The sequence below is a fragment of the Doryrhamphus excisus genome, chromosome 8 (genome assembly GCF_030265055.1).
Source record: "Doryrhamphus excisus isolate RoL2022-K1 chromosome 8, RoL_Dexc_1.0, whole genome shotgun sequence".
Classification (NCBI taxonomy): domain Eukaryota; kingdom Metazoa; phylum Chordata; class Actinopteri; order Syngnathiformes; family Syngnathidae; genus Doryrhamphus; species Doryrhamphus excisus.
The window spans coordinates 4,623,350-4,647,179 of NC_080473.1; the positions used below are offsets into that span (position 1 = coordinate 4,623,350).

General features: G+C 39.2%; 1 protein-coding gene across 4 annotated transcripts in view; it reads left to right on the forward strand.

The window, feature by feature from the left end:
* b3gat1a (beta-1,3-glucuronyltransferase 1 (glucuronosyltransferase P) a) overlaps positions 1 to 23,830 on the forward strand; it is an 80,631-nt gene that overhangs the window by 49,047 nt on the left and 7,754 nt on the right. For 2 of the 4 annotated variants that reach the window (XM_058079420.1, XM_058079419.1), the window contains 4 exons: positions 11,104 to 11,235; positions 14,276 to 14,418; positions 18,135 to 18,206; positions 18,289 to 18,800. In XM_058079420.1, the coding sequence (XP_057935403.1) occupies positions 14,307 to 14,418; positions 18,135 to 18,206; positions 18,289 to 18,800 (696 nt within the window). In that variant the 5' untranslated portion in view covers positions 11,104 to 11,235; positions 14,276 to 14,306. The remainder of the gene's footprint in view (positions 1 to 11,103; positions 11,236 to 14,275; positions 14,419 to 18,134; positions 18,207 to 18,288; positions 18,801 to 23,830) is intronic. The other 2 variants (XM_058079421.1, XM_058079422.1) reach the window with 2 other exon arrangements.

The following is a 23,830-nucleotide window of genomic DNA, read 5'->3' on the forward strand; positions in this document are numbered from 1 at the left end:
TTGAGTTATTTCGGATATTTTCTGTTTTATTTGAATAATTATGCTGCACAGTAGCATAATTAGTCTTTTTCAGCCAACCGCTGCAGTTAAAGGCTGAGGGACGCCATATGCTCTGAGGAGTTCTCAATGTTGGCTTCAAGCTTCCAAGTTTGTGGCCTTAGATTCTGTATTCTTATGTCCAGAGACAAAGTAAAAAGCATTGTGTCCTGACGCAACTGTTTGCAATCGCATTGTTATCGTGAGAAACGTTTCCCCAGCCCCCCGCTGAATTATTCAGTGCACAACAACCTGTTTTTTGTTTTGTTTTTTTTCTTGTAAGCCAAACCCACTGAGAAACTGCACGGCACAGTTACCATAATAAACACACACCGCACACAAGATGGAAGCACATAATACAAAGTTGAGCATTTGAATAATAAAACCAACATGACCCAAATAAATGGTTTTGGGGAATTGATTGCACATTATTATTAACTAGCAATCTAAGGCTTACAAATGAAAATATCATTATGCGCTGTAAAAGGGATTAAAAACAACTGTGAAGCTCATAATAGAGTAAACATTACTGTAGAATTACTGCTAGATGAATGCCAGTGACCTTTCCAAATGTGTGTGTGTGTGTGTTGTCGTCCATCCATCTAGAAATCATTGCGCTGCATGAAAGGTCAAAGGGCCAGAGGGTCCAGTGAAACTTCAGAGACACATTTGTCAAAGTCAAAGATTTGACGTGTCATCTATAAACCGCATATGGCATCGGGGGTCCAAATTTTTTCACATTTTTCTTTGTACACGCTAACACTAGCATGAAACATGACCCCTTATTATGTTGTTGACACTATTATTTCGGTCAAAGTTTTCATACATATGGAGCGGATTGGCTTGAAATTTCTCTAACTCTAGGGTGTTTATATGAATCATCTCACAATTGTGGCTTTTTCTTGGCAGTCCTGCTATGAAGTCCAGCATCCTGAAGTTGGACTGGTGTTTGATGGCTACTATTTAGTGCAGCTGTGAGGCATCTTTGTCTTGAACTACACACTCTCTTGCACAGTTGTGCAGCGTTTTTCTGTCCTTGTTAGACCCAGTTTGTGCTGCTCTCTGAAGGGAGTAGTTAACAGCATGGCAAGAGATCTAGTTTAGTTTTTATATGGTTTTTCTAATAATCTATTAGCCTTATAAAATGATGAACTTGGATTAGCAGCCATACCAGGAGATTGATGCAGAGGACTGACAGTTGTTGATAGTAGGCCTCTATGCAAAAATGGAGATCCTTCTTTGAAAATTAATTTTAATTGTTTGTGAAATGGAAAAAATTGTTTGTGAAATGCATGAAATTTTGTTTTTCTTTGGAAAACCAAGATATTTATAAGTGATCCCAAACTTTTGAGCGGTAGTGTAAATGTACATTTACCACTTCATTCTCAATATTTAACTACATTTTTTTCATCAATTTCTGAATACTTTTTCTTGTACATTTCTGACTTTATTCTTTTAATATTCTGACTTTTTCTCATAAATTAATGAGTTTATTTTTGTAAATTTACATTTTTTTCCTGTCAATGTATGACTTTTTCTCCTAAATTTCAGACTTTATTTTTGTAAATGTACAACTTTATTCTTACTACTTTATTGTTGTAATTTACAACTGTATTCTCAAAATCTCTTTTTTTCCCAATGTGGCCCAAATATATGAGGGCCTAATATGTGAGAGATTATTACATCATTATTTTATACATGACATTTTTTTAAATAATTTTCCAAGATTGCAGTCAAAATTCATCAATAAGGCTTTTCTTTTGCACAATCAGAAGGAGGATGTTATTAAAAGCAGGACCATCCCTCTTACTTTGTCACCATTCAAACCTCCCGCCCTCCCCGTGCTCTTTGCAGCAGCATGGCCTAATTGCAGCCATTTCCACATGTTACATGGCAGACCCGAGGGGCCTTGTTATATTGTAGATATTGGGTGGACCATCCGCCACACTCGTACCGGGGTCCTGTGGCGCAGTGCAGTGATGGATACAGTAGGTTTGCTTCAGCCTATACGGGCTATTGATCACACTTACAGTCCACCAGTAATGTGTGTGTGTGTGTGTGTGTGTGTGTGCATCACCACAGAGAGAAGACTAGCAGAAATAACACACTACAGTACATGATAGAGAAAAATGAGACTATGTGAGCTGGCTGCAAAGTTGGCGCCAACGCAAACACAACAAATGGGAAGGTGTCCCCGTTTGCTGGAAACTTCACTAAGTACCAAAGGATCTTTTTCATTTTTAGTCTTGCTTGTTGCCTGGCAACCTATCTATGACATTTTCTTTTCCAAATAAAATCGATGTTATTTTATTATCAGTGCAGCGAAATTGATAAGCCCTTCAGGGAACACGGCGGTAATAGTGATGCATTCGGGACCACTGGGAAGTAAGGAACATAATAACATAATGAAATTACAACGTTTACTAATCTTTCCACTGCAATCTTGTAATGTCTCTCATTTTCTTCATATTTGCCATGTATTATTATAACTTTATTGTTGTACATTATTTTTTTTCAATATTAGGACTTAAATTTCATTTTTTTCTGAGAATGTGACTTTTTGTCCTGATAAAATGAGTATACAGTTTTATAAGCCACAGCGAGCCACTATGCGCCAATCATATAATCTTTGGCACGAACTGGCACCACCGGCTCAGTGGACTCCTCGCATCATTGGCGCAACTCTGCTCATGCCATTGTATTCCAGTGGATTCCAATAGGCGGATATTTTGTGACATTTAGTTCCACTTGGTGGACACTTGGCACCGATTGCTTGATGCAAGACAAAGATTTTAAACATTTTGAAATTTTCTTGCCGCCAAATTCAATTTTTGCCGCCGTTACGGGCCAACACGAGCCAGTTGGCATGCCACTAGGCACCTTATTGGTGACACTAGGCGACAAAGCAAATTGCATTGGCATCAACTGGCACAAACTGGGTCCGGCCCAGTGGATTCTTAGTGGCCCACATGCTAACGACTGCCCATGTTATGTCTTTATTCTGGTAAATATATTTTTTTACTTTATACCCTACCGCTCAAAAGTTTGGGATCCGAGGAAAAAAAAATTTCATGCATTTCACAAATGTTTTTTTCCATTTCATAAACATTTTTATCCATTTCACAAACAATTAAAATTAATTTTCAAAGAAGGATCTCCATTTTTGCATAGAGGCCTACTATCAACAACTGTCAGTCCTCTGCATCAATCTCCTGGTATGGCTGCTAATCCAAGTTCATCATTTTATAAGGCTAATAGATGATTAGAAAAGCCATCTAAAAATCTAAACTAAAACTAAAATCTCTTACCATGCTGTTAACTACTCCCTTCAGAGAGCAGCACAAACTGGGTCTAACAAGGACAGAAAAACGCTGCACAACTGTGCAAGAGAGTGTGTAGTTTAAGACAAAGATGCCTCACAGCTGCACTAAATAGTAGCCATCAAACACCAGTGTCAGTATCAACAGTGAAGCGGCGACTTCAGGATGCTGGACTTCATAGCAGGACTGCCAAGAAAAAGCCATATCTCAGACTGGACAAAAACATTTCCAAGTCATCCCAAACTTTGGAGCGGTAGTGTACTCTGGTCTGTGTGGGTTTTCAGTCTAAATAAATGATTCTAAATGGTCCACACCGTTGGTGTTAATATGAGTGGGAATGGTTTTGTGTCTATGGTATATGTGCTCTGTGATTTGCTCGCAAACACTCACCTGAAGTATTGGTTAGGCTCCAGCTCACCCGTAACCTGTAATAAGGACAATCGCTATAAAGAAAAATGGATGGCTGGATGTAGTTGATAGCTGAGATAATGACATACTGTCTTGTACATTGTCCATTACGCAACGCCAGACAGGCAGTATACATTGGAATGAGTCAAAGAGTTTTGAAGAGTACCGGCAGTACTTGAATAAACACAGTAGAAGCAAGCTGACAGACCTTTTTCTTCCCTGTCATAAAACCAATGCATATTTTCCCGGGGTCGCTTTGCAATGAAATGACACCTGTCGTGAGTATTTGTGCAGCGAGAGCTCTTTATTTTTCGAAGAGACCAATTTAAGTAAAAAAAAAAAAAAAAAAAAAAAGCCTCTTGAAGCTGTATGACAGCTGCAACAAAGTGCCACAGCACGACACCGCTGACTTCTGTTTGATAGCAGCGTGTTGGAATAAGAATGCTGTGTTTGGGGCATTTTTTTGCGGAGCTGCTTATGGACGCTGTGGCATGATGCCAGTCCGACCGTACTGGAAATAATCATAAATGATGAGGAAGCGAGTCGCAAATGACAAAAGGCTCACTTTGAAATGTCAAAGATGTCTCGTTGCGATGCACCTTTGCTGACTTGGCGGTTCTCTTACCACGCTGACATTTTAGCAGGCGTCCCCAAATGTCAACGCTAAGGAATGAAGCAGTTTAACATTTTAACAGGAGGCCGCTACTACTACTAATAATAATAATAACGATGTATCCACTAATTATCCCTGGATTCAAATGAGTCACAGCTTTTCCAAGTTAATGACAGCGTGCCATAGCAGGACATGACACTTACATGACGTAACACCGGCAGTAATTATGTCATAAAGTAAACACCAGAAAAGGACTAACTGGCAGCTGCAGTAATTGTTCAAGCCCCCCCCCCACACACACACACATGCTGTCACGTATCGGCCTCTTTGCATAAGCAGCTACATTTCCTTGACACCCAATTGTTTCACACAGGATGTCTATTTTGTCCTTGTTAGCATGTTGTTAGCAGCCAGGGGTGTAGCACCAAATTCTGGGCGCCCATGCATAAGCTAAAGCCTCCAGTCACTGTTCTCTTCCTGTCTGGGACATGACGGCGCGTCGCTCAGAGCGCCGTGTACAAATGAGTCACTAAGCAATAGCTGACCCTGGAAGCCATTTTGCATTTTCATCAAGGTGGGTGTAGGTAGTCCCACGGTCTTAGTTTGACGAAAGCAACCTTATTATGCAACTTTTACAGCAACATTTGTTTTTTTACTGTTATAAACATACAATAATCCTTTGAATTTTGCAGCTTCACACTGTCCTGCTTTCTCAAAAGAATATTAAATACATTCATTCATTTTCTACCGCCTTTCCTCATGAGGGTCGTGGGGGTGCTGGAGCCTATCCCAGCTGTCCCTCTTGTCCCAGCTGGGCAAGAGGCGGGATACACCCTGGACTGGTGGCCAGCCAATCACAGGGCACATATAGACAAACAACCATTCACACTCACATTCATACCTATGGACAATTTGGAGTCGCCAATTAACCTAGCATGTTTTTGGAATGTGGGAGGAAACCGGAGAAAAACCCACGCATGCACGGGGAGAACATGCAAACTCCACACAGAGATGGCCCAGGGTGGAATTGAACCCTGGTCTCCTAGCTGTGAGGTCTGCACGTTAACCACTCGACCGCCGTGCCTCCCGAATATTAAATATTCATTCATTAATTTTCTACTGCTTATCCTCATGAGGATCGTGGGGGTGCTGGAGCCTATCCCAGCTGTCTTCGGGCGAGAGGCGGGGTACACCCTGGACTGGTCGCCAGCCAATCACAGGGCACATATAGACAAAAAATATCAGTGAACAAGAAAAAAAAGGAAATATCTGGAAAAAAAATTGAATTCTAGTGAGAAAAAAGTCACAATTTTAAGGGAATAAATGTAGGAAAGAGGCTGCACGGCGGTCGAGTGGTTAGCGCGCAGACCTCACAGCTAGGAGACCAGGGGTCAATTCCACCCTCGGCCATCTCTGTGTGGAGTTTGCATGTTCTCCCCGTGCATGCGTGGGTTTTCTCCTCCCACATTCCAAAAACATGCTAGGTTAATTAGTGACTCCAAATTGTCCATAGGTATGAATGTGAGTGTGAATGGTTGTTTGTCTATATGTGCCCTGTGATTGGCTGGCGACCAGTCCAGGGTGTACCCTGAAGACAGCTGGGATAGGCCCCAGTACCGCCCACAACCCTCATGAGGATAAGCGGTAGAAAATGAATGAATTAGTTGCCGGACTGTTTGACATGTTTTTTGAGAAAATGTTTTTTTTTAATAACATTAAAGGCAAAAATAAAAATACAGATACAGAAAATACAAAAATACAAATGAATGAATGAAAGTTATGCTTGAAATGTTGAGACAACAGAACTGATACTGTGCTGAAACTTACCTAGTATGTTCTACTGACGATTACTAAACAACGGAAAAAGGTCGAAACAAACTTGTTTTTCCTGATGAAAGACGGGAGCCCATTTTTATGTAGCCATTGAACACAAAATGGTCTATCATGGCCGAGACTGATTGATTGAGTTAAGGACGGCTTCCCTTGTTATTTAACCCCAAGTGACCAACAGAAAAACTTTGACTTCCTGAACATCGTCGACATCAAAAGCCCCCTCAGGATTAATTGGCAATGATCAGATTCATAATTATATTTATTTTCTTTTCCAGAGGGCATATAATTGGAGGACTTGTGACAGTGGGGAGTGTCTTATCACAGAGGTCCATGCTCCCGACCCCCTCATTAGAAGAAATCAGTGGAGATACTGGGGGACGTTACAGAGGAGGGGACGAACACAGGAAGCAGCCTTCAATTAGCTAATGAATGTGGCAACCTTTGACCTTGCACCAAAGCCTTATAAGCCTGTGCTCGGTGAAACACATCACAGTCCATCCTCAGCGTGTTTGGGAGATTAATAATGTAAACAGTATCCTGCTCCTTGATTGGATGGTTGAACTGTTTGCGTTCATGAATCATTTCCACAGACTCACTTGAGGTTTTTATGTATCGATTCGCTCCCGTGTTTTTTCCTCTGCTTCATGATTGATGTTGTTTATTATGCCCGTGGCTCACAAAGGATCCTAAGACATGTTTTAATTTATACCGAGCCGCCAAGGAGAGACACTGTGAAGGAGTATTGATGCAAAGCCATTTATTTAGCAAGATAGTATATTCACTTTTTGCATTTTCACATTATTTTGGAATGGCACACAAAAATGGCACCCTTGTTCCTAGTGACCAAAAATATCCCATTGAAAAACAATGAAAAAATGTCATTTTTCTTCACAAACTAACATAATCCTTATGTTGAAATTTCACATTGGACTGCTGGAATTCTATTTAAAATATTTTATATTTTTCCAATTGATGGCGCTATTTTTCCCATTCAAAGCATGCATGAAAAAAGACACATCGTTTTGTTTTCCTTGCAAGGATGCTGTGCTACTGAAATAAATGTGGTTACATATACTGGATAATTTAATCTGTATTTTATGATATGTTATTTTATGATAAGTATGTTACGAAACGAAAGCAAACAAAACTAAAGTAAAGTAAAGTAAAGTAAAGTAAAGTACAATTTAAACTATGACACTTGTAATAGATTTTCTAATTTTATTTTATTTTATTTTATTTTATTTTATTTTATTTTATTTTATTTTATTTTATTTTATTTTATTTTATTTTATTTTATTTTATTTCATTTTCAAGGACAAATTTCAAGGATCTCTTAAGGGTTAAAGGGTCTTCGGTTCGTCAAAGTAAAATAACTTACCACTGCTTTTGCATCCCACATCCCTCCCCCAAGATGGCATTTGTGATCAGAGCTGAGCAACGACAACTTTATTTGTCTGGTGCAGGTCTCCCTGACTCTGGACAGCCCACCCGAGGGTTCCGTGTCCAGCTCTCAGGTCCAGCATCTTCAAGTGTGCCCTGACTGAGCAAGAGCACCATAAATTAGTCAGAATAAGTTGAGGGCAGACTGCACTCTCCCCCGTGGTTATCGGTAGAGAACAAGCTGCCTGAGGCTTTGGCGCTCCTAAATCTTTTATCATTGCTGAGGCAGCCTGATCCCGGGCATGGACTCGGGCCATCAATCACAGCCAATCCTCACAGCTAATGGCTTATTCAAGATTTCTTGAGTGGAAAAAAATATAGATAGCCTAAATCAAGCTTGAAAAGTTGCAGTAATTGGGCCAAGTGGTCCAGCAAAAAGCGAGTGTTAGATTTCAGACATTTCATTTTTGCATAATCCCATTTCCTTTTTTTTCTTTTTTTTTTACAATTATGAGGAAGAAATACTTTGGCTTAAGGAGTAGCATATCTTGTGTGCCTCTCAGTCTTCATACAGTACACGCTTTTACCGCGCTGCTAAAAATAGCAGTGGAAAAGATGATCATATTTTGAGGGGCCTGCAGGCAGGTGTGAATTGGACTGATGGAGTACATAACACATAACTAGCATGAGGGCAACCTCTCATTGAACTCCAAGTGAGAATCTATTCTTGGCGGCGCTATTGAAGTTTGAATATGCAGAGATTTTCTTAATGTCATAATTTTGTCCATGAGAAAATCACATTTAAGGAGGACGAGGACCAGACAAAATTCTTTTCATCAACTATATTTTTATTATATATATTTTATTTATTATATATATATTTTTTTATCTTGTTAGTTAATTATTTTTATTAAACAATAGTGTTTCATTATTGTTATTATGTTATATTTTATAAAGATTTTACTTACTGTACTTTTTAATTGAGGTTTAACAATTACAAATTGAGTTGTTGTGACTTTCCATTTTTATTTGTATGTCGGTTATTTTTATTACAAATGGCATATATATTTATATTTTAATAATATATATAATTGATAGTTATATTGAATATATTAAACATATTTTGTATATACCATTCTGCTGTATACAACCATTATGTATGCCATTGTTATATATATTTGTTATGTTATTGTCATATCTTGTTTGATTTTTTTGTATTAATAAATTGAGTTATTATACATTTAACATTATATGTATGCATATTTTTTGTATTATAGATTACATGTTTATATGTTTTATTACATTTTTGTCCATTTATTGTATTTTTTTTCATTTTATTGTTCATTTTTAAAACATTTTTGTCGTTTTTATTCATTTTTAAACATGCAAATCGTAAGAGAAGATGTAGCGTGCCTATGCTTCATCTCTCCATAAGGAGGTAGAACACCATTATCATCAGTGATGGTGTAGACTAAACTTTTGGATTTTATCCATTGGGAATATCTGAATGAATGAACTTGTTTGTTTTGAACAATATGTTAATCACGGGAGCAGGAATTGGGCAGGGGATGGAATGTCCAGATGGACAGATAAAAAAGATATTTGGTTCAGGAACAAAGCGAGGTGCAGTTTATTGTCTGCACAGCAGCTTCGACTTCAGCTGCCGTTGTATTTTTATGAAAAGAGTTGCATTGATGTGTCAGCGGCGTGAGATGTTCGCAGGTTCTTTGTGTTTTCTCACAATGTTTATTGTGAGCAATATGATGTGACTGGCAGCAATTGTATCTGTTCCTTGTTTTAACGCACCTTCTTTTTCATCACATCTTTATTCTCCTGTCACATCCTCGTGTTACTGTATGATGCTCCACTTATTTGACAAGCTGCACTGGAGGCGCCAAGCCTCGCTCTTTTATTAAGGCTCTCCATTCATTGTCCATACATGGAAAACTTCAGCTTATTGATCCATTTTAATGCCTGGTACAACTAAAGGTTCATTTCTATAGACAGGTATAGTGGTATGAAAAAGTTTGGGTACCCCTGGTAATTTTCAAGATTTTTCTTTATAAATCACTTGTTGGTGGGATCGGCCATTTCAGTTAAATGCCGTATTTTCTGGACTATAAATCGCACAAGGCCAAAAATGCATAATTAGGTAGAAAAAAACATACATACACAACCGCTCCAAAGTTTGGGATAACTTGGAAATGTTTTTGTCCAGTCTGTCACAATCCGTACCGTTGCTTGTGTGACAGTTCTTGTCTGCCTTAGTTCCGGTTCTCACACTCTTATTTTGTATTGTTTCCTGTGTTCTGTCACTCTCTCGCCTTCACGCACCTGTTAGCAATTTGTTGATTGTATTTAGTTCAGCCGGTGCGTCTTCCTTTGTCGGTTCATTGTCTTGTGTTTGAGTTTGCCATGCTACTCCGCCATCCTGCTGCATAGCATTAATAAATATATTTTACCTGCATTTGGGTTCTCATCTCTGTATCCTGGGGTCGAACCACAAAGCTCAAAAGCCGCACCATTTAGTTTTAGTTTAGATTTTTAGATGGCTTTTCTAATCATCTAATAGCCTTATAAAATGATGAACTTGGATTAGCAGCCATATGTGCGATTAAGTCCCACAAGGCCAAAAATGTATACTTAGGTATAAAAAACATACACAAGTCGCATTGGAGTATAAGTTGTATTTTTTGCGGGTAATTTATTTTACAAACTACTTGACCAAAACAGACATTACGTCATCTTGTAAAGCAAGTTCTAACATTTATAAAAGAATAGAAAACAGGCTGAATAGATGTAAGATATGCTAACACAATAGTTATTCAGCTACACAAAAAATAAACATGAACAGAAAAGGTGTCCAGTGTTTATGTAACATAAACAGTTTTTTCATTTATAAGTCGCTCTGGAGTAGAAGTCACAGGAACAGCCAACCTATGAAAAAAAGTGTGACTTATAGTCCGGAAAATACGGTATATCATATAGCAAACAAACAACAAATGGCTCTTTTTTTTCCCATCCAAAGCATGCATGAAATATTACATTCCTTTTTGTTTCTTCTGCAAGGATGCCGTGCTACTGAAATAAATGTACTTCCCTACATATACTGGATAATTTAGCTTCAAAAAAGTGTGTGTTTTCTAAAAATGTAATATTTATTAACCTGTATTTTATGATGAGTATGTTATTAAATTTAATTTAATTTAATTTAATTTTCAACTATGTCGCCTAGAAAAAACACACACAATGGTTATTCAGCTACATGAAAAATGAACATGAACAGAAAAGGTGTCCACTGTTTATGTAATATAAACAGTTTTTTACATTTTACATTTTACATTTTACAAACACTTTGTATACATTTCCTATTTTGAGCCAATACTGTATCGTGAAACCTAAAGTCAATCTGCACTTCTGACTTACTTTTTCTTCATTAAAATGTCACTACTTTTATTCCAGAAACATTTTCCCTGTATTCCGGTGTCTTTTACAATATCTTTTATTCTACAGATGTGGACAAGAAGTGGCCTGTCAGCATGAAGACAGAAGAGAAGGAATGATGGAGAACATCGCCGCTACATAGGCCACCCAACATCCCAGCTGTGCATCACCAGTGATACCATGATCCAGTTCTGACTGTGGGTGAGTGTCACAATTCTGCATAGCATTGACACGTACTTTATGGGCAAAACAAATGCACCAACTTCATGTAACCCCGTGCAAAATTTTAAAAGCGTGTAAAAGCGTTGAGGGCTATCAGATGACTTCTGAGTGCAGCAGCTTGAGAAAAATCAAGAAATCACTTCCTTCTAACAGTATAGCGTTAAGACAATATGAATCCAAACATCACTGAAGCCATCTTCCTGTTTATAAGAAGCCACACTCACCACCAGCAGTTTGTCAGAACCTCCTGTCCCGTCCGATTTTCTCATGAGAAGCTTTGCCAAGTGTTAGAAAATGTCCCTGATGGCTCAGTGAGGACATGAAGGTTATCTCTGCCTTGGAGATGAGAAACGACGTGGAAAAAAAAATATGCTGGCCTTTTGCCAAAGAGGTTGCTCAGGAAGAGGACACAACAAGGAGGAAAGGACAAAGAGCATGTCCTCACATTATGATGAAGAGGGTGTCCAAATGTTGTATTGCGGGACAAACTAGTGGGGAGCAGGCACACCGTGGGCTGATAATAATTAGGCTTATTATTTTAAAAAAAATTACTTTTTAACTGATACGCTACCAGACATTTTTCAAAAGACCATTTTAGAGGATTTGACTGATCTTTCAAGGCTCATAGATTATTAGGTTCTCGGGCTATATAAACCTGGAACATACCAATAGAAAGATTAGACCCTCATCTTTCATCAGAAAAAAAAGCTTTTTTCTGTTCTTTAGTAATCAGCAGTAGAACATGGGTACGTTTCTGTAACAAAATGTTAATGTGAAAACATACATTTCAAGCATAACTTGGCTGTTTTATGTACATCTAAATAATATTCTATTTCATTCATTTTCTACCGCTTTTCCTCACGAGGGTCGCGGGGGTGCTGGAGCCTATCCCAGCTGTCTTCGGGCGAGAGGCGGGGTACACCCTAGACTGGTCGCCAGCCAATCACAGGGCACATATAGACAAACAACCATTCACACTCACATTCATACCTATGGACAATTTGGAGTTGGCAATTAACCTAGCATGTTTTTGGAATGTGGGAGGAAACCGGAGTACCCGGAGAAAACCCACGCATGCACGGGGAGAACATGCAAACTCCACACAGAGATGCCCGAGGGTGGGATTAAAACCCTGGTCTCCTAGCTGTGAGGTCTGCGCGCTAACCCCTAGACCACCGTGCCGCCCAATATTCTATTTATAAACAAATAAATATAACACCATCAACTATTTGGAACTGAACCGTCTGTGTGCACGTGTGTGCATTCGTTAAAATTTCCCTTCAATGCGTAACCTTCTGCACACTACACTCCTCTATGCTTTTCCACTCACTGTGGAGGGTTTATGAGCCCCAGCCATGAGAACCGCCGTGTTCAGTTGTCATAAAAGCGAAAAATGTTTGTATCAAAGTAAAAGTTATTATTAAGATGTATCTTTTCCCAAAGTCGGGAACTCCAGTCCTGTCCGCACGTACACTACCGCTCCAAAGTTTGGGATGACTTGGAAATCCAGTCTGAGATATGGCTTTTTCTTGGCAGTCCTGCTATGAAGTCCAGCATCCTGAAGTCGCCGCTTCACTGTTGATACTGACACTGGTGTTTGATGGCTACTATTTAGTGCAGCTGTGAGGCATCTTTGTCTTAAACTACACACTCTCTTGCACAGTTGTGCAGCGTTTTTCTGTCCTTGTTAGACCCAGTTTGTGCTGCTCTCTGAAGGGAGTAGTTAACAGCATGGTAAGAGATTTTAGTTTTAGTTTAGATTTTTAGATGGCTTTTCTAATCATCTATTAGCCTTATAAAATGATGAACTTGGATTAGCAGCCATACCAGGAGATTGATGCAGAGGACTGACAGTTGTTGATAGTAGGCCTCTATGCAAAAATGTATCGTTCTTTGAAAATTAATTTTAATTGTTTGTGAAATGGATAAAAATGTTTGTAAAATGGAAAAAATTGTTTGTGAAATGCATGAAAATTTGTTTTTCTTTGGAAAACAAAGAAATTTGCAGGTGATCCCAAACTTTTGAGTGGTAGTGTAGGCGAGTCTCACGTACAACTACCATATTTTCTGGACTATAAGTCGCTCCAGAGTATAAGTCGCACAAGGCCATAAATGCATAATTAGGTAGAAAAAAACATACATAAGTCACACTGGAGTATAAGTCACAATTTTTGCAGGTAATTTATTTTCCAAACTACTTGACCAAAACAGACATTACGTCCTCTTGGAAGGCAAGTTCTAACAATAAAATAATAGAGAACAGACTGAATAGGTGTAAGATATGCTAACACAATAGTTATTAAGCTAACAAAAAATAAACATGAACAGAAAAGGTGTCCAGTGTTTATGGAACATAAAAAATTTTTTCATTTATAAGTCGCTCTGGAGTATAAGTGGCAGGAACAGCCAACCTATGAAAAAAAGTCAGAATGGTTTTACAGCCTTGCAGCTAGCACAAACCTGAGTAGATGCACTGCAACCTATCTTGCATGGCTTCCTGGTTTATTCTGTTCACGCAGGTGATCTGCACAAGGTGCCTCGCTTACTTATTGGAAGTAAAAGTTCCACACAAACATAAAAACCTGCTAATGTGAGGTAGTAACACATTCCATTCTCCTTGTAAAAGTAACAATTCTCTGCCACACTTTCAGGATGAGGAAGCAAAACGAGTGCAGAGGTCTGTCTTTAAATTTTTATGTAGTTTGTTTGAAATGCATTAGCGGACAAAAGCCTCTCTTGTAAAAGGCAATCAAAGGAAAAGCATTAAATGCACAAGTAGACACAAAAAACAATCCTCTATAAAATAAGCACAGTGTTTAACAGAGCTAATAAAGCTGTGGACTATCATTTTGTGCATTGCTACATGTGTAAATACGCTATTTCCCAAACCGAGCAGACTGGTCCCATTGCAAAAAGACATTTGGGGTCAAACTGTTTTGACCCAGACTATTATTATGATTATTATTTTCCATGCAAATAAGGGATGGTACGCTCCAACCCTGTCCTGTTTCCCCTGCAGGTAATGCCGAGCCAAATAACCAATCCTGGAGATGCCGAAGAGAAGAGATATTCTCGCCATCGTGTTGATCGTGTTACCTTGGACTTTGCTCATCACAGTTTGGCACCAAAGCGCTATCGCCCCGCTGCTCGCCATCCGCAAGGGTACGTACCGCAAAGCACACTCAGCAGTCCATATCATCCAAGGTGAAGTGGGTGCTCCAACCTCACGCTGCACTTCACGTTCTGACACGGAGCTGGCCGATTTAGAAGGGTGCTCTCCTGCCGTGGCCAATGGTTTCATCTCGGCTCGACAACACTTATCCAGTCGCTGTAGATTTGCCCGTTTGGAGTGCACGATAAGGCCAGAAACACTTCAGGTGTGCACAGTAAATCTAACAGGTTCTTGCAAGAATTTAGAAGTAGATTTGATGACTTGGCAACTCATACAAATATGGTCAACCTGCTGCGCTAATTTTATTCATTTAAACATATTATATTTCTACACAATTTCTAAGTGATGGTGATTTTTATTGCGTCTCCATAATTATTTTGGGGTTTTGTGAAATTATTTTTAATATCATTAAAAACTTTAATATGCACACGGGAAAAAACTAATAAAAACAAAGATTTTTAATGTAATAGGTTGTAAAAAAAAATGTTTTCTAATCTATTTGAATTTACTGAACTTTATTTATTTGACTTTATAGATTTTATTTTTTCTAAAAGTCTATAAATTAAAAGCTTTAAAATAGCATATTTGAAATTATGGAATTAGTTGTACAAAATATAATCTATAATAGCAATAATAATATTTTTAATGTCAAAGCTTTAAAATATAATTTTCTGATTTATATTATAATATTACTTTGAATTATTTTTTGAAATGGATCATTTAATAGGTTGTAAAAATGGTGAGCTGAGTGATCCTATTACTAAAATGATTTTAAGAAATTGAAATATGCAAATTTTAAAAATAGACTATGAATTCAAAACTTTAAAATAGCATTTTTAATGTAAACAATAGGTTGTGAAAACTAGTCATATGATTATTTCCATATGTTCTTTATTTTTTTAATTCAAATATGGACAAAAAGATGAAAAATGTAAAGTAAAAAAAAATAATATACCCATAATTTCAAAGCTTTTTAAAATGGATTTATTTATTAAAAAAAAGATACTAAATCGTTATTACTGCACTGTAAACCATGGTAGTAATAGTACATCAACTAAATCTATAGCATATTATTTAATACAAAGTATGTATATAAAAAGCTCTACCTATTACAACCTGCAAACATGTTCATTTATAGTAGTATAGTACACCCTGGACTGGTGGCCAGCCTAATCACAGGGCACATATAGACAAACAACCATTCACACTCACATTCATACCTATGGACAATTTGGAGTCGCCAATTAACCTAGCATGTTTTTGGAATGTGGGAAGAAATCGGAGTACCTGGAGAAAACCCACGCATGCACGGGGAGAACATGCAAACTCCACACAGAGTTGGCCGAGGGTGGAATCGAACTGAGGTCTCATCGCTGTGAGGTCTGCGCGCTAACCACTCGTCCACCGTGCAGCCCTAAAAATTATTAGAACAGGACTTAATTAACATCACATCCTTCCACCTCCCTTCCCATTGCCACGCCCATCCAACCAACCACAAAGCCATCTATTCCGTGTTTTATCAATCTCATTGACAACCAATCACCACTAATCAATTTCAGCCTTCATTTAAGCTGTTTGATATAATAAATGCATCCAGCAATTAGCTTAATGGAGCCCCAGCAACACGCTGTGAGAGTCATTAGGACATTACACTCACGAGCCTTCCAATCGCCTCCCCTGAGACCAAAAAACAAGCAATGGTGTAAAATGCCAAGTACGCTGCTGAGTAAACAAACCAAATTAGCTGGACAGCAAATCAATGCGTCTCTTTGTCCTCTGCTTATGATGTCACCAACACACACACACACACACATAAGAATAAGCCGAAAGAACGTACAAATACGGTCACATAATGTCACCTTTAATATTGTGTGTGAGGCAGCGAGGGGAAGTGTGAAGAAATAAATAACCTCACTGTTATTTAACCCCGACTGCTCGCAGGCTGCCTTTTTTTTTCTGAGCTCTCATAAAAGAGGAGCTGCAGGTTTTTGGCAGAGTCGGCGCTGGCAGGCTGTGCCGAGCATCTGGCCATCAGCAGATTGTGTTAATCTAGCCACCGCCGAGAAAAATCCTCTTTATGTCTCAAGTGTGAACAGCTTCAAGGATGAACTCTGACAAAGATTTCTTACAGCAGTGCCACAATGAATTGACATTAACGACATTAACGGTTCTATAATCCTATTTCTAGGACCAGCGTGTGCAGGAAGTGGTCGTACTTCATCCTGTGGAAAAATGGCGCACATCAAAACTTGACGTTCCGTATTTGTGCAGATGATATGATGCAGTTGATTTTTTTGCCAAGCAGTGTGACATTCATATGTTATACAGCAACACATGTAATAATAATAATAATAATACATTTTATTTGTATAGCGCTTTTCAGAGTACTCAAAGACGCTTTAAAGTAGAGAAAAAAGAAATAAAAATAGAGTTGAGTAAAAACAGAGTAAACAATGCATTAAAATACAATATCCATCCATTCACTCGCTAAAACAAGGCTAAAAGCGGGGCAGGGCGCAGCCATCAGGTTTAAAAAGTTAGACATTAAAAATGGATTTAAACAGGTGGGTTTTGAGTTGTTTTTTGAAGGTGGGAAGGTCGGGAGAGAATGGGGCAAAGAATTCCAGAGGGACTCCCCAGGAGTCTCCACAGGTTCGGAGCTTGGTCTTAAAGGGGAGTGCCAGGAGGTTGGAGTCTGAGGAGCGAAGGGGATTGTGTGGATAAAGGAGGTCTGTGAGCATGTACATGCCGTACATGCATATACATGCATGTACTACATGTACACTACCGCTCAAAAGTTTGGGATCACTTGCAATTTTTTTTCGTTGTCCAAAGAAAAACAAATTTTCATGCATTTCACAAACATTTTTATCCATTTCACAAACAATTAAAATGAACCAGATGATTTTCAAAGAAGGATGTCCATTTTTGCATAGAGGCCTACTATCAACAACTGTCAGTCCTCTGCATCAATCTCCTGGTATGGCTGCTAATCCAAGTTCATCATTTTATAAGGCTAATAGATGATTAGAAAAGCCATCTAAAAATCTAAACTAAAACTAAAATCTCTTACCATGCTGTTAACTACTCCCTTCAGAGAGCAGCACAAACTGGGTCTAACAAGGACAGAAAAACGCTGCACAACTGTGCAAGAGAGTGTGTATTTCTATTTTTTTGAAAATCAGAGTGAAGTTGCGAAATTCGGAGAGCAAAGTGTGTCAGTTTTCTACTAATTCTAGCGTCTTTTTTAGCACAAATCTTACAAATTCCATGTAGACTTCTAGTAAACATGTCAGATGCTACACTGCGCAGCTTCCTGCAAAATAGAAAATCCACCTCCAGCTGCTGTGAAATATGATTTCCAATGAAAAAGGCGTCTCAACCTGCTGGAATAAGCCCAGAAAATCCAAACTCGCTCTCGCCTCCATTCGGGTCCTGTGTTGTTGCCAAATGGGAAAAGCTGTCAGGATCATAGACCGTGACGATTCCAGCAAGGCTCGAAAGAGCGACACACTGGGGTGTCGGCAAGCACACGGCCGCCCACAGCCTGACCACACCCTTCAGTGATGCGCACTGATGTGGTGACATGGATGAAATATTCATCCTTTTTAAGCAAGAGGGTGAAAGATAGCATTAAGATAACGTTACTGTTGGGATAACCACAGAGTGTGCATCCTCTCATAGTGCCTGCTTTCACTCTTTGCAGCCTGTCACCACCTAGTAAAAGAGATCTTTATCATTCCAGAGAGGCTTGCAGTCCACCACCACCGACTCTCAGGTATACTTTACCCCTATTGGGTCTAAGTCGCCTGAGGCCAGCCCACAAAGAGCATCACTAACGTGTCTTTTCCCATCTCCAGATGATGGCGTGGAGGGCAAGCGGGAAGCGGGAGGCCAAACGGGAGACTCCAAGGAATACTGTGCCTCAGATAAGGACATTGTGGAGGTGGTGAGGACCGAGTATGTCTACACACGGCCTCCGCCTTGGTCGGACGTGCTGCCCACCATCCACATCATCACTCCCACGTACAGTCGACCCGTGCAGAAGGCTGAGCTGACGCGGCTGGCGAACACCTTCCTTCACATTCCCAACCTGCACTGGATCCTGGTGGAGGACTCCCAAAGGAGGACGCCTCTGGTGACGAGACTTCTCAGAGAAACGGGACTCAACTACACCCACCTCAATGTCGAGACACCCCGGAACTATAAGCTGCGAGGGGACACTAGGGACCCGAGGATCCCCCGGGGGACCATGCAGAGGAATCTGGCGCTCCGGTGGCTGAGGGAGACGTTCAACGCCAACAACAGTCAAGCTGGGATTGTCTACTTTGCGGATGATGACAACACTTACAGCCTGGAGCTGTTTGAGGAGGTTAGCGCTATTCTCTTTTTATGGCATGCATTTGTCAAAGCTAACTCTTCTACTGCTCATCTGCTGAACACAAAAGGGTGAAAATTGATCAAAACATTCACCCCTACTGTGTTGCCTGTGCTAGTAATTTTATGACACATTCACTGCCGTTATTTACCCCCATAAGTCGGTTTAACACAGCAAAAACACCCACGGATAACTTTAAGGTGTTTCGCCATCCGCCATCAAGCACAAGGTTAGCACGTCTGGTTTGGATCTCTTCATACGCTGGTCTGCATTATCTTCTATTTTATTGTTGTCTGTAGTGTGTTTGTGTAACCAAAGTCTTCTCGTCCTTAACGTCTGCAAACAAAAGGATGATGTACTTTTCTGATATATCACACAGTGGTACTAGTATTAACCTCACTAAGTCACTTGGACTTAAAATTTCCTACACAGCTCAGTGCGCTCGATAGAAACTGTACCTACTGTTCTTGGGAGTAGTGGGGGGCAAAACCGTTCGTTTCAGCAAACCGGATCATTACGGTTCATTCAGTAAAAAGATCCGTTGATTTTGTTAATTTTGTTAATTTTGTTAATTTTGTTAATTTTGTTAATTTTGTTAATTTTGTTAATTTTATTAACTTTGTTAATTTTGGTCATTTCCGTCATTTTGGTCAATTGGTCGTTAGTCTGTGATCTCCTCCTGTGCATAGACCCGGTCAGTCAGTCCGTTCACGTTCATGTTCACGTTTGTTCCGACTCAACAGCGCAACAACATGTGAGGATGTACCTCGAAATCTGAAGTATTATCCGAGCGTCCGGATCCGAGCGTCTCAGCTCACCGGTCCGGCGTTACGAGCCCCCCCTCCGACGCTGTGACCGCTGCACTCCCCACCTCAAATTAAAATTCATTAAAATTCATTAAAATTCATTAAAATTCATTAAAATTCATTAAAATTCATTAAAATTCATTAAAATTCACGCTGATAGTCCAGCCCTGCAAAAGGAACGGTAAAATGACTCTCCAGCCAATCAAAAAAAAAAGCATTCTCAACTGAACGGACTGACTCCGCCTTTTGCCCCAAAGACAGCTGGGATGGGCTCCAGCACCCCCCGTGACCCTCGTGAGGATAAGCGGTAGAAAATGAATGAATGAATAAACTTAACGGACTGAACGGGTATTTTAGGGGCGGTGACCTCGTTCATTCTGTTCACAAAAAAAGAACTACTTTTGACCGGTTCGTTCATGACCGAGTAGGGACACACCTTTAGGGGACTGACAAGCACATGTCTGTAAAATATGAGCAAGATTGGTTGGAAAAAAAACATGGCCACCATCAAGCAAAACATATTTGGTCTTAGCAACTACTGTAATTGTCCATAAGTCATTGACCATTTGCCTAATGATGATAAAACTTGGAGGATATCTGTATTACATGTACATGCATGCTAGCATGCATTCCAAACTATTTTGACCACAACCCATAGGGGGCGCCTGCATGTACCGTATGATCGAATGGCAGCCAGTATCGGTCGTACCTGTTTTTTTCCAGTGCTCTTATTAAAGTACAAGCACACCAGCTCAGCAGCCACTTGGCTAAGGCCAGAGAATGGCACATTGATTAGGAAGCCCAAAAATCAGCAGCTCCAAAGAGTCCTTATTGAGTGTATTGTGTCGCTGAATGCCCATTGTTACTCTTGTTCTTTATGGGAAACCAATGGCCGCATGGAACACCGCCGTTTTTAATTCCCTCACTCGAGCCAGCGGTTATTATTTTTGCTGCTAACAAGCGAGACATTTATCAGCCACATAATCAGCACATCTACCAGCCGGTCATCCATCTTGACATCCATTGAATTACCCCAAAAGATGTGGTCCCGCAGGTCCTTTGGGGTATCGGTCTTGCAGAGTGTCAAGTATTGACGGTGCCTGCCATTACCTTTCCCTGGAAATCAGCCAAAGTGCTCCGTCTCCTTCAGATGCGCTCCATCACCTCCAACAGGCCTATTTATGTGTCGGAGTAACAGCCCTGAGGTAGAGAGGACAATAAAGAGGAAGACAGGCAGGAATCAGACACTTTTTCTAAAGCTTTAACTCAAATACTTTTCCTGTTAAACATACAAAACCTTCATCTACAGGCAAGCCGTGTTTACATAATCCATACTGCTTGTCTATTGTAATTGTAGATGAGACTTATGAAGGTACATGAACTTGTGATTGACTGACAAAGCTAGTTTGCATCTTACAGTACACAGTTATGGTGCATTGAAGCACCGCCATTAAAGTGCAAAATCGTAGCGCTGGATATATAAATCATTTCTTACCTAAAATCTGCAGCTGTGAATTCTGAATCAGACACATTTTTTTATGTTTTTTCCACTTTTAATATATTTTCCCTTGAATTGGCTAAAATAAGACAATAATGGCCACATATGCATTCAGATCAGGCTCCTGCAATCCTCACAACAGCGGCACATTGTGATTGTTTGGACTCGGTGCCTTATCGTACGCAGACACAAAGCCGCATCACAATTTAGCTTTGTTTTATCGTCTCTGCATCCCTGAGGATTGTAAATTCTATGCTACTTTCTTTCTTTTGTGTTGATGCGCTGCACTGACTTAAACACCTTTTCTTTGTAGACACTCAGCAATGCATTTATAAAAAGCTGTACCTTAATGGTCATACATTCGCCGAACAGGAAGGAGTTGCGCTCATTTTGACATGGACGGCTGTGACAAATCTCTTGAAACGGCCTGCACCGTGATTATGTGCTATATATCAATGCGACATATACAAAGTATGGCATATGTCATGCCTCATATACGGCATGTTGTTCCATCAATACAATATATACCATATAATTATACACTACCGCTCCATAGTTTGGGATGACTTGGAAATGTTTTTGTCCAGTCTGAGATATGGCTTTTTCTTGGCAGTCCTGCTATGAAGTCCAGCATCCTGAAGTCGCCGCTTCACTGTTGATACTGACACTGGTGTTTGATGGCTACTATTTAGTGCAGCTGTGAGGCATCTTTGTCTTAAACTACACACTCTCTTGCACAGTTGTGCATCGTTTTTCTGTCCTTGTTAGACCCAGTTTGTGCTGCTCTCTGAAGGGAGTAGTTAACAGCATGGTAAGAGATTTTAGTTTTAGTTTAGATTTTTAGATGGCTTTTCTAATCATCTATTAGCCTTATAAAATGATGAACTTGGATTAGCAGCCATACCAGGAGATTGATGCAGAGGACTGACAGTTGTTGATAGTAGGCCTCTATGCAAAAATGGAGATCCTTCTTTGAAAACCATCTGATTCATTTTAATTGTTTGTGAAATGGATAAAAATGTTTGTGAAATGGAAAAAAAATTGTGAAATGCATAAAAAATAGTTTTTCTTTGGAAAACAAAGAAATTTACAAGTGATCCCAAACTATTCAGCAGTAGTGTAGTTAAGAGATCATGATGGTTATTCGTAAAAGAAAATGCATGCTTAAGCAAATGTTACATATTTTTGTCTAAGTTAAGCATTTTATGGAGCATAAAAACGGCTAAATAAACTAAAACCTAAATGTAAATCATTCAGAAGACGCAGTCAAAGACATTGTGATAGCACTGGTCTACAAACAACATGCTTTTCTTGGTTTAAGTTACTAATAAAGAAAAGCTCAACTCGAAGTGCAGATTGGTTATAGTTTCCAAAATACAGTATTGGGTCAAAATAGGAAATGTATGCAAAATAGGCAAAAATTTGAGTTTATCAGAAGATAGTAGTTTGTTTACAAGCAACCAGTTGTATGCGAAAGCCTGTCTGCACATTCCAATGCATTCATTTTAATATGTTTAGAGTTTTCCCAAAATATTTTCAAACATGCATACTGTTACATTAATGTATATCACATATAGACTCATACAATATCTACTATATATATACTTACATATTTATACACACTTAAATATGCACACAAATCTCATGAACGATAGCAGAAATTTACTTTAGCATCAGAGTTTTTTGGAAACCACAAGGCAGATAATTATAAGCAGCTGGTGGAAAACCTCCTGAAGTCCCACAAAGCCCTTGACTGCAATATGTCACTGAATATGTCACTTTTTTTTTTTTGCATTTCCTTCTTGATTTCCTTCCACTGAACTGTGGGGATATGCCTCTATGCAAAAATTTATATTGAAATATATAATATATAATAATGATATTGAAAAATAGATTATTTGAAAATCATCTGATTTATTTTAATTGTTTGTGAAATGGATAAAAAATTGTTTTTCTTTGAAAAACAAAGACATTTGCAAGTGATCCCAAACTTTTGAGTAGTGTAGCTCCCCACCATCACATGGTTACACCCATTCCCTCGCTCTCTCTGACCATTTAAGAGCTCATTAAGACAAAACATCCTGACAATTTGTATCTAGGTGTCTGGCAGTGTAAGCTCCCAGTCGAAGAAATCCCACAAGCATCCAGTGTGCTTTCATGCTCTTCTAAAACAACTGCGCTGCTCTCTGATCTGGCGGGCTTGACCACAGAGCATCCCAGCAGATCACACAGCCCTCTTAACGCTGAGGCTGACATGGAAAAAAAAAACAGCCTATTTGGCAAGGGGGGGATTTCACAAGCACATATTGCTTTAATTAGTACATAGGCATGCAGATTATTCCTGTCTTCTCTCCTTGCACCTTTATTTTACGAAGACTATACACAAGAGAGGTGCCGGCGTTGTTATTTCAGTGCACATACTAAAATTAATGACTTCTTCAGGGAAAAACTTACCTGAACTTGTTAAATGTAATATAAGTATGTTATGGTAGGCCTTCTAGTTACTGTCATTTGCATGTAATTAGGTATTGTAATATTACTGCCTTTGAATTATAATGTGTTGCACTAAATAATGTATGCATTAGCAGCTCCGAATGAACGGAACATTTAAATCAAGCTAAAAGATACCACACAAAATCGCACTTTCATGTGTGGTTGCGTTCAATGACACCACGGAATTTAAATGATGTTTTTAGATTAGCTGTATTTTTTGGGATTTC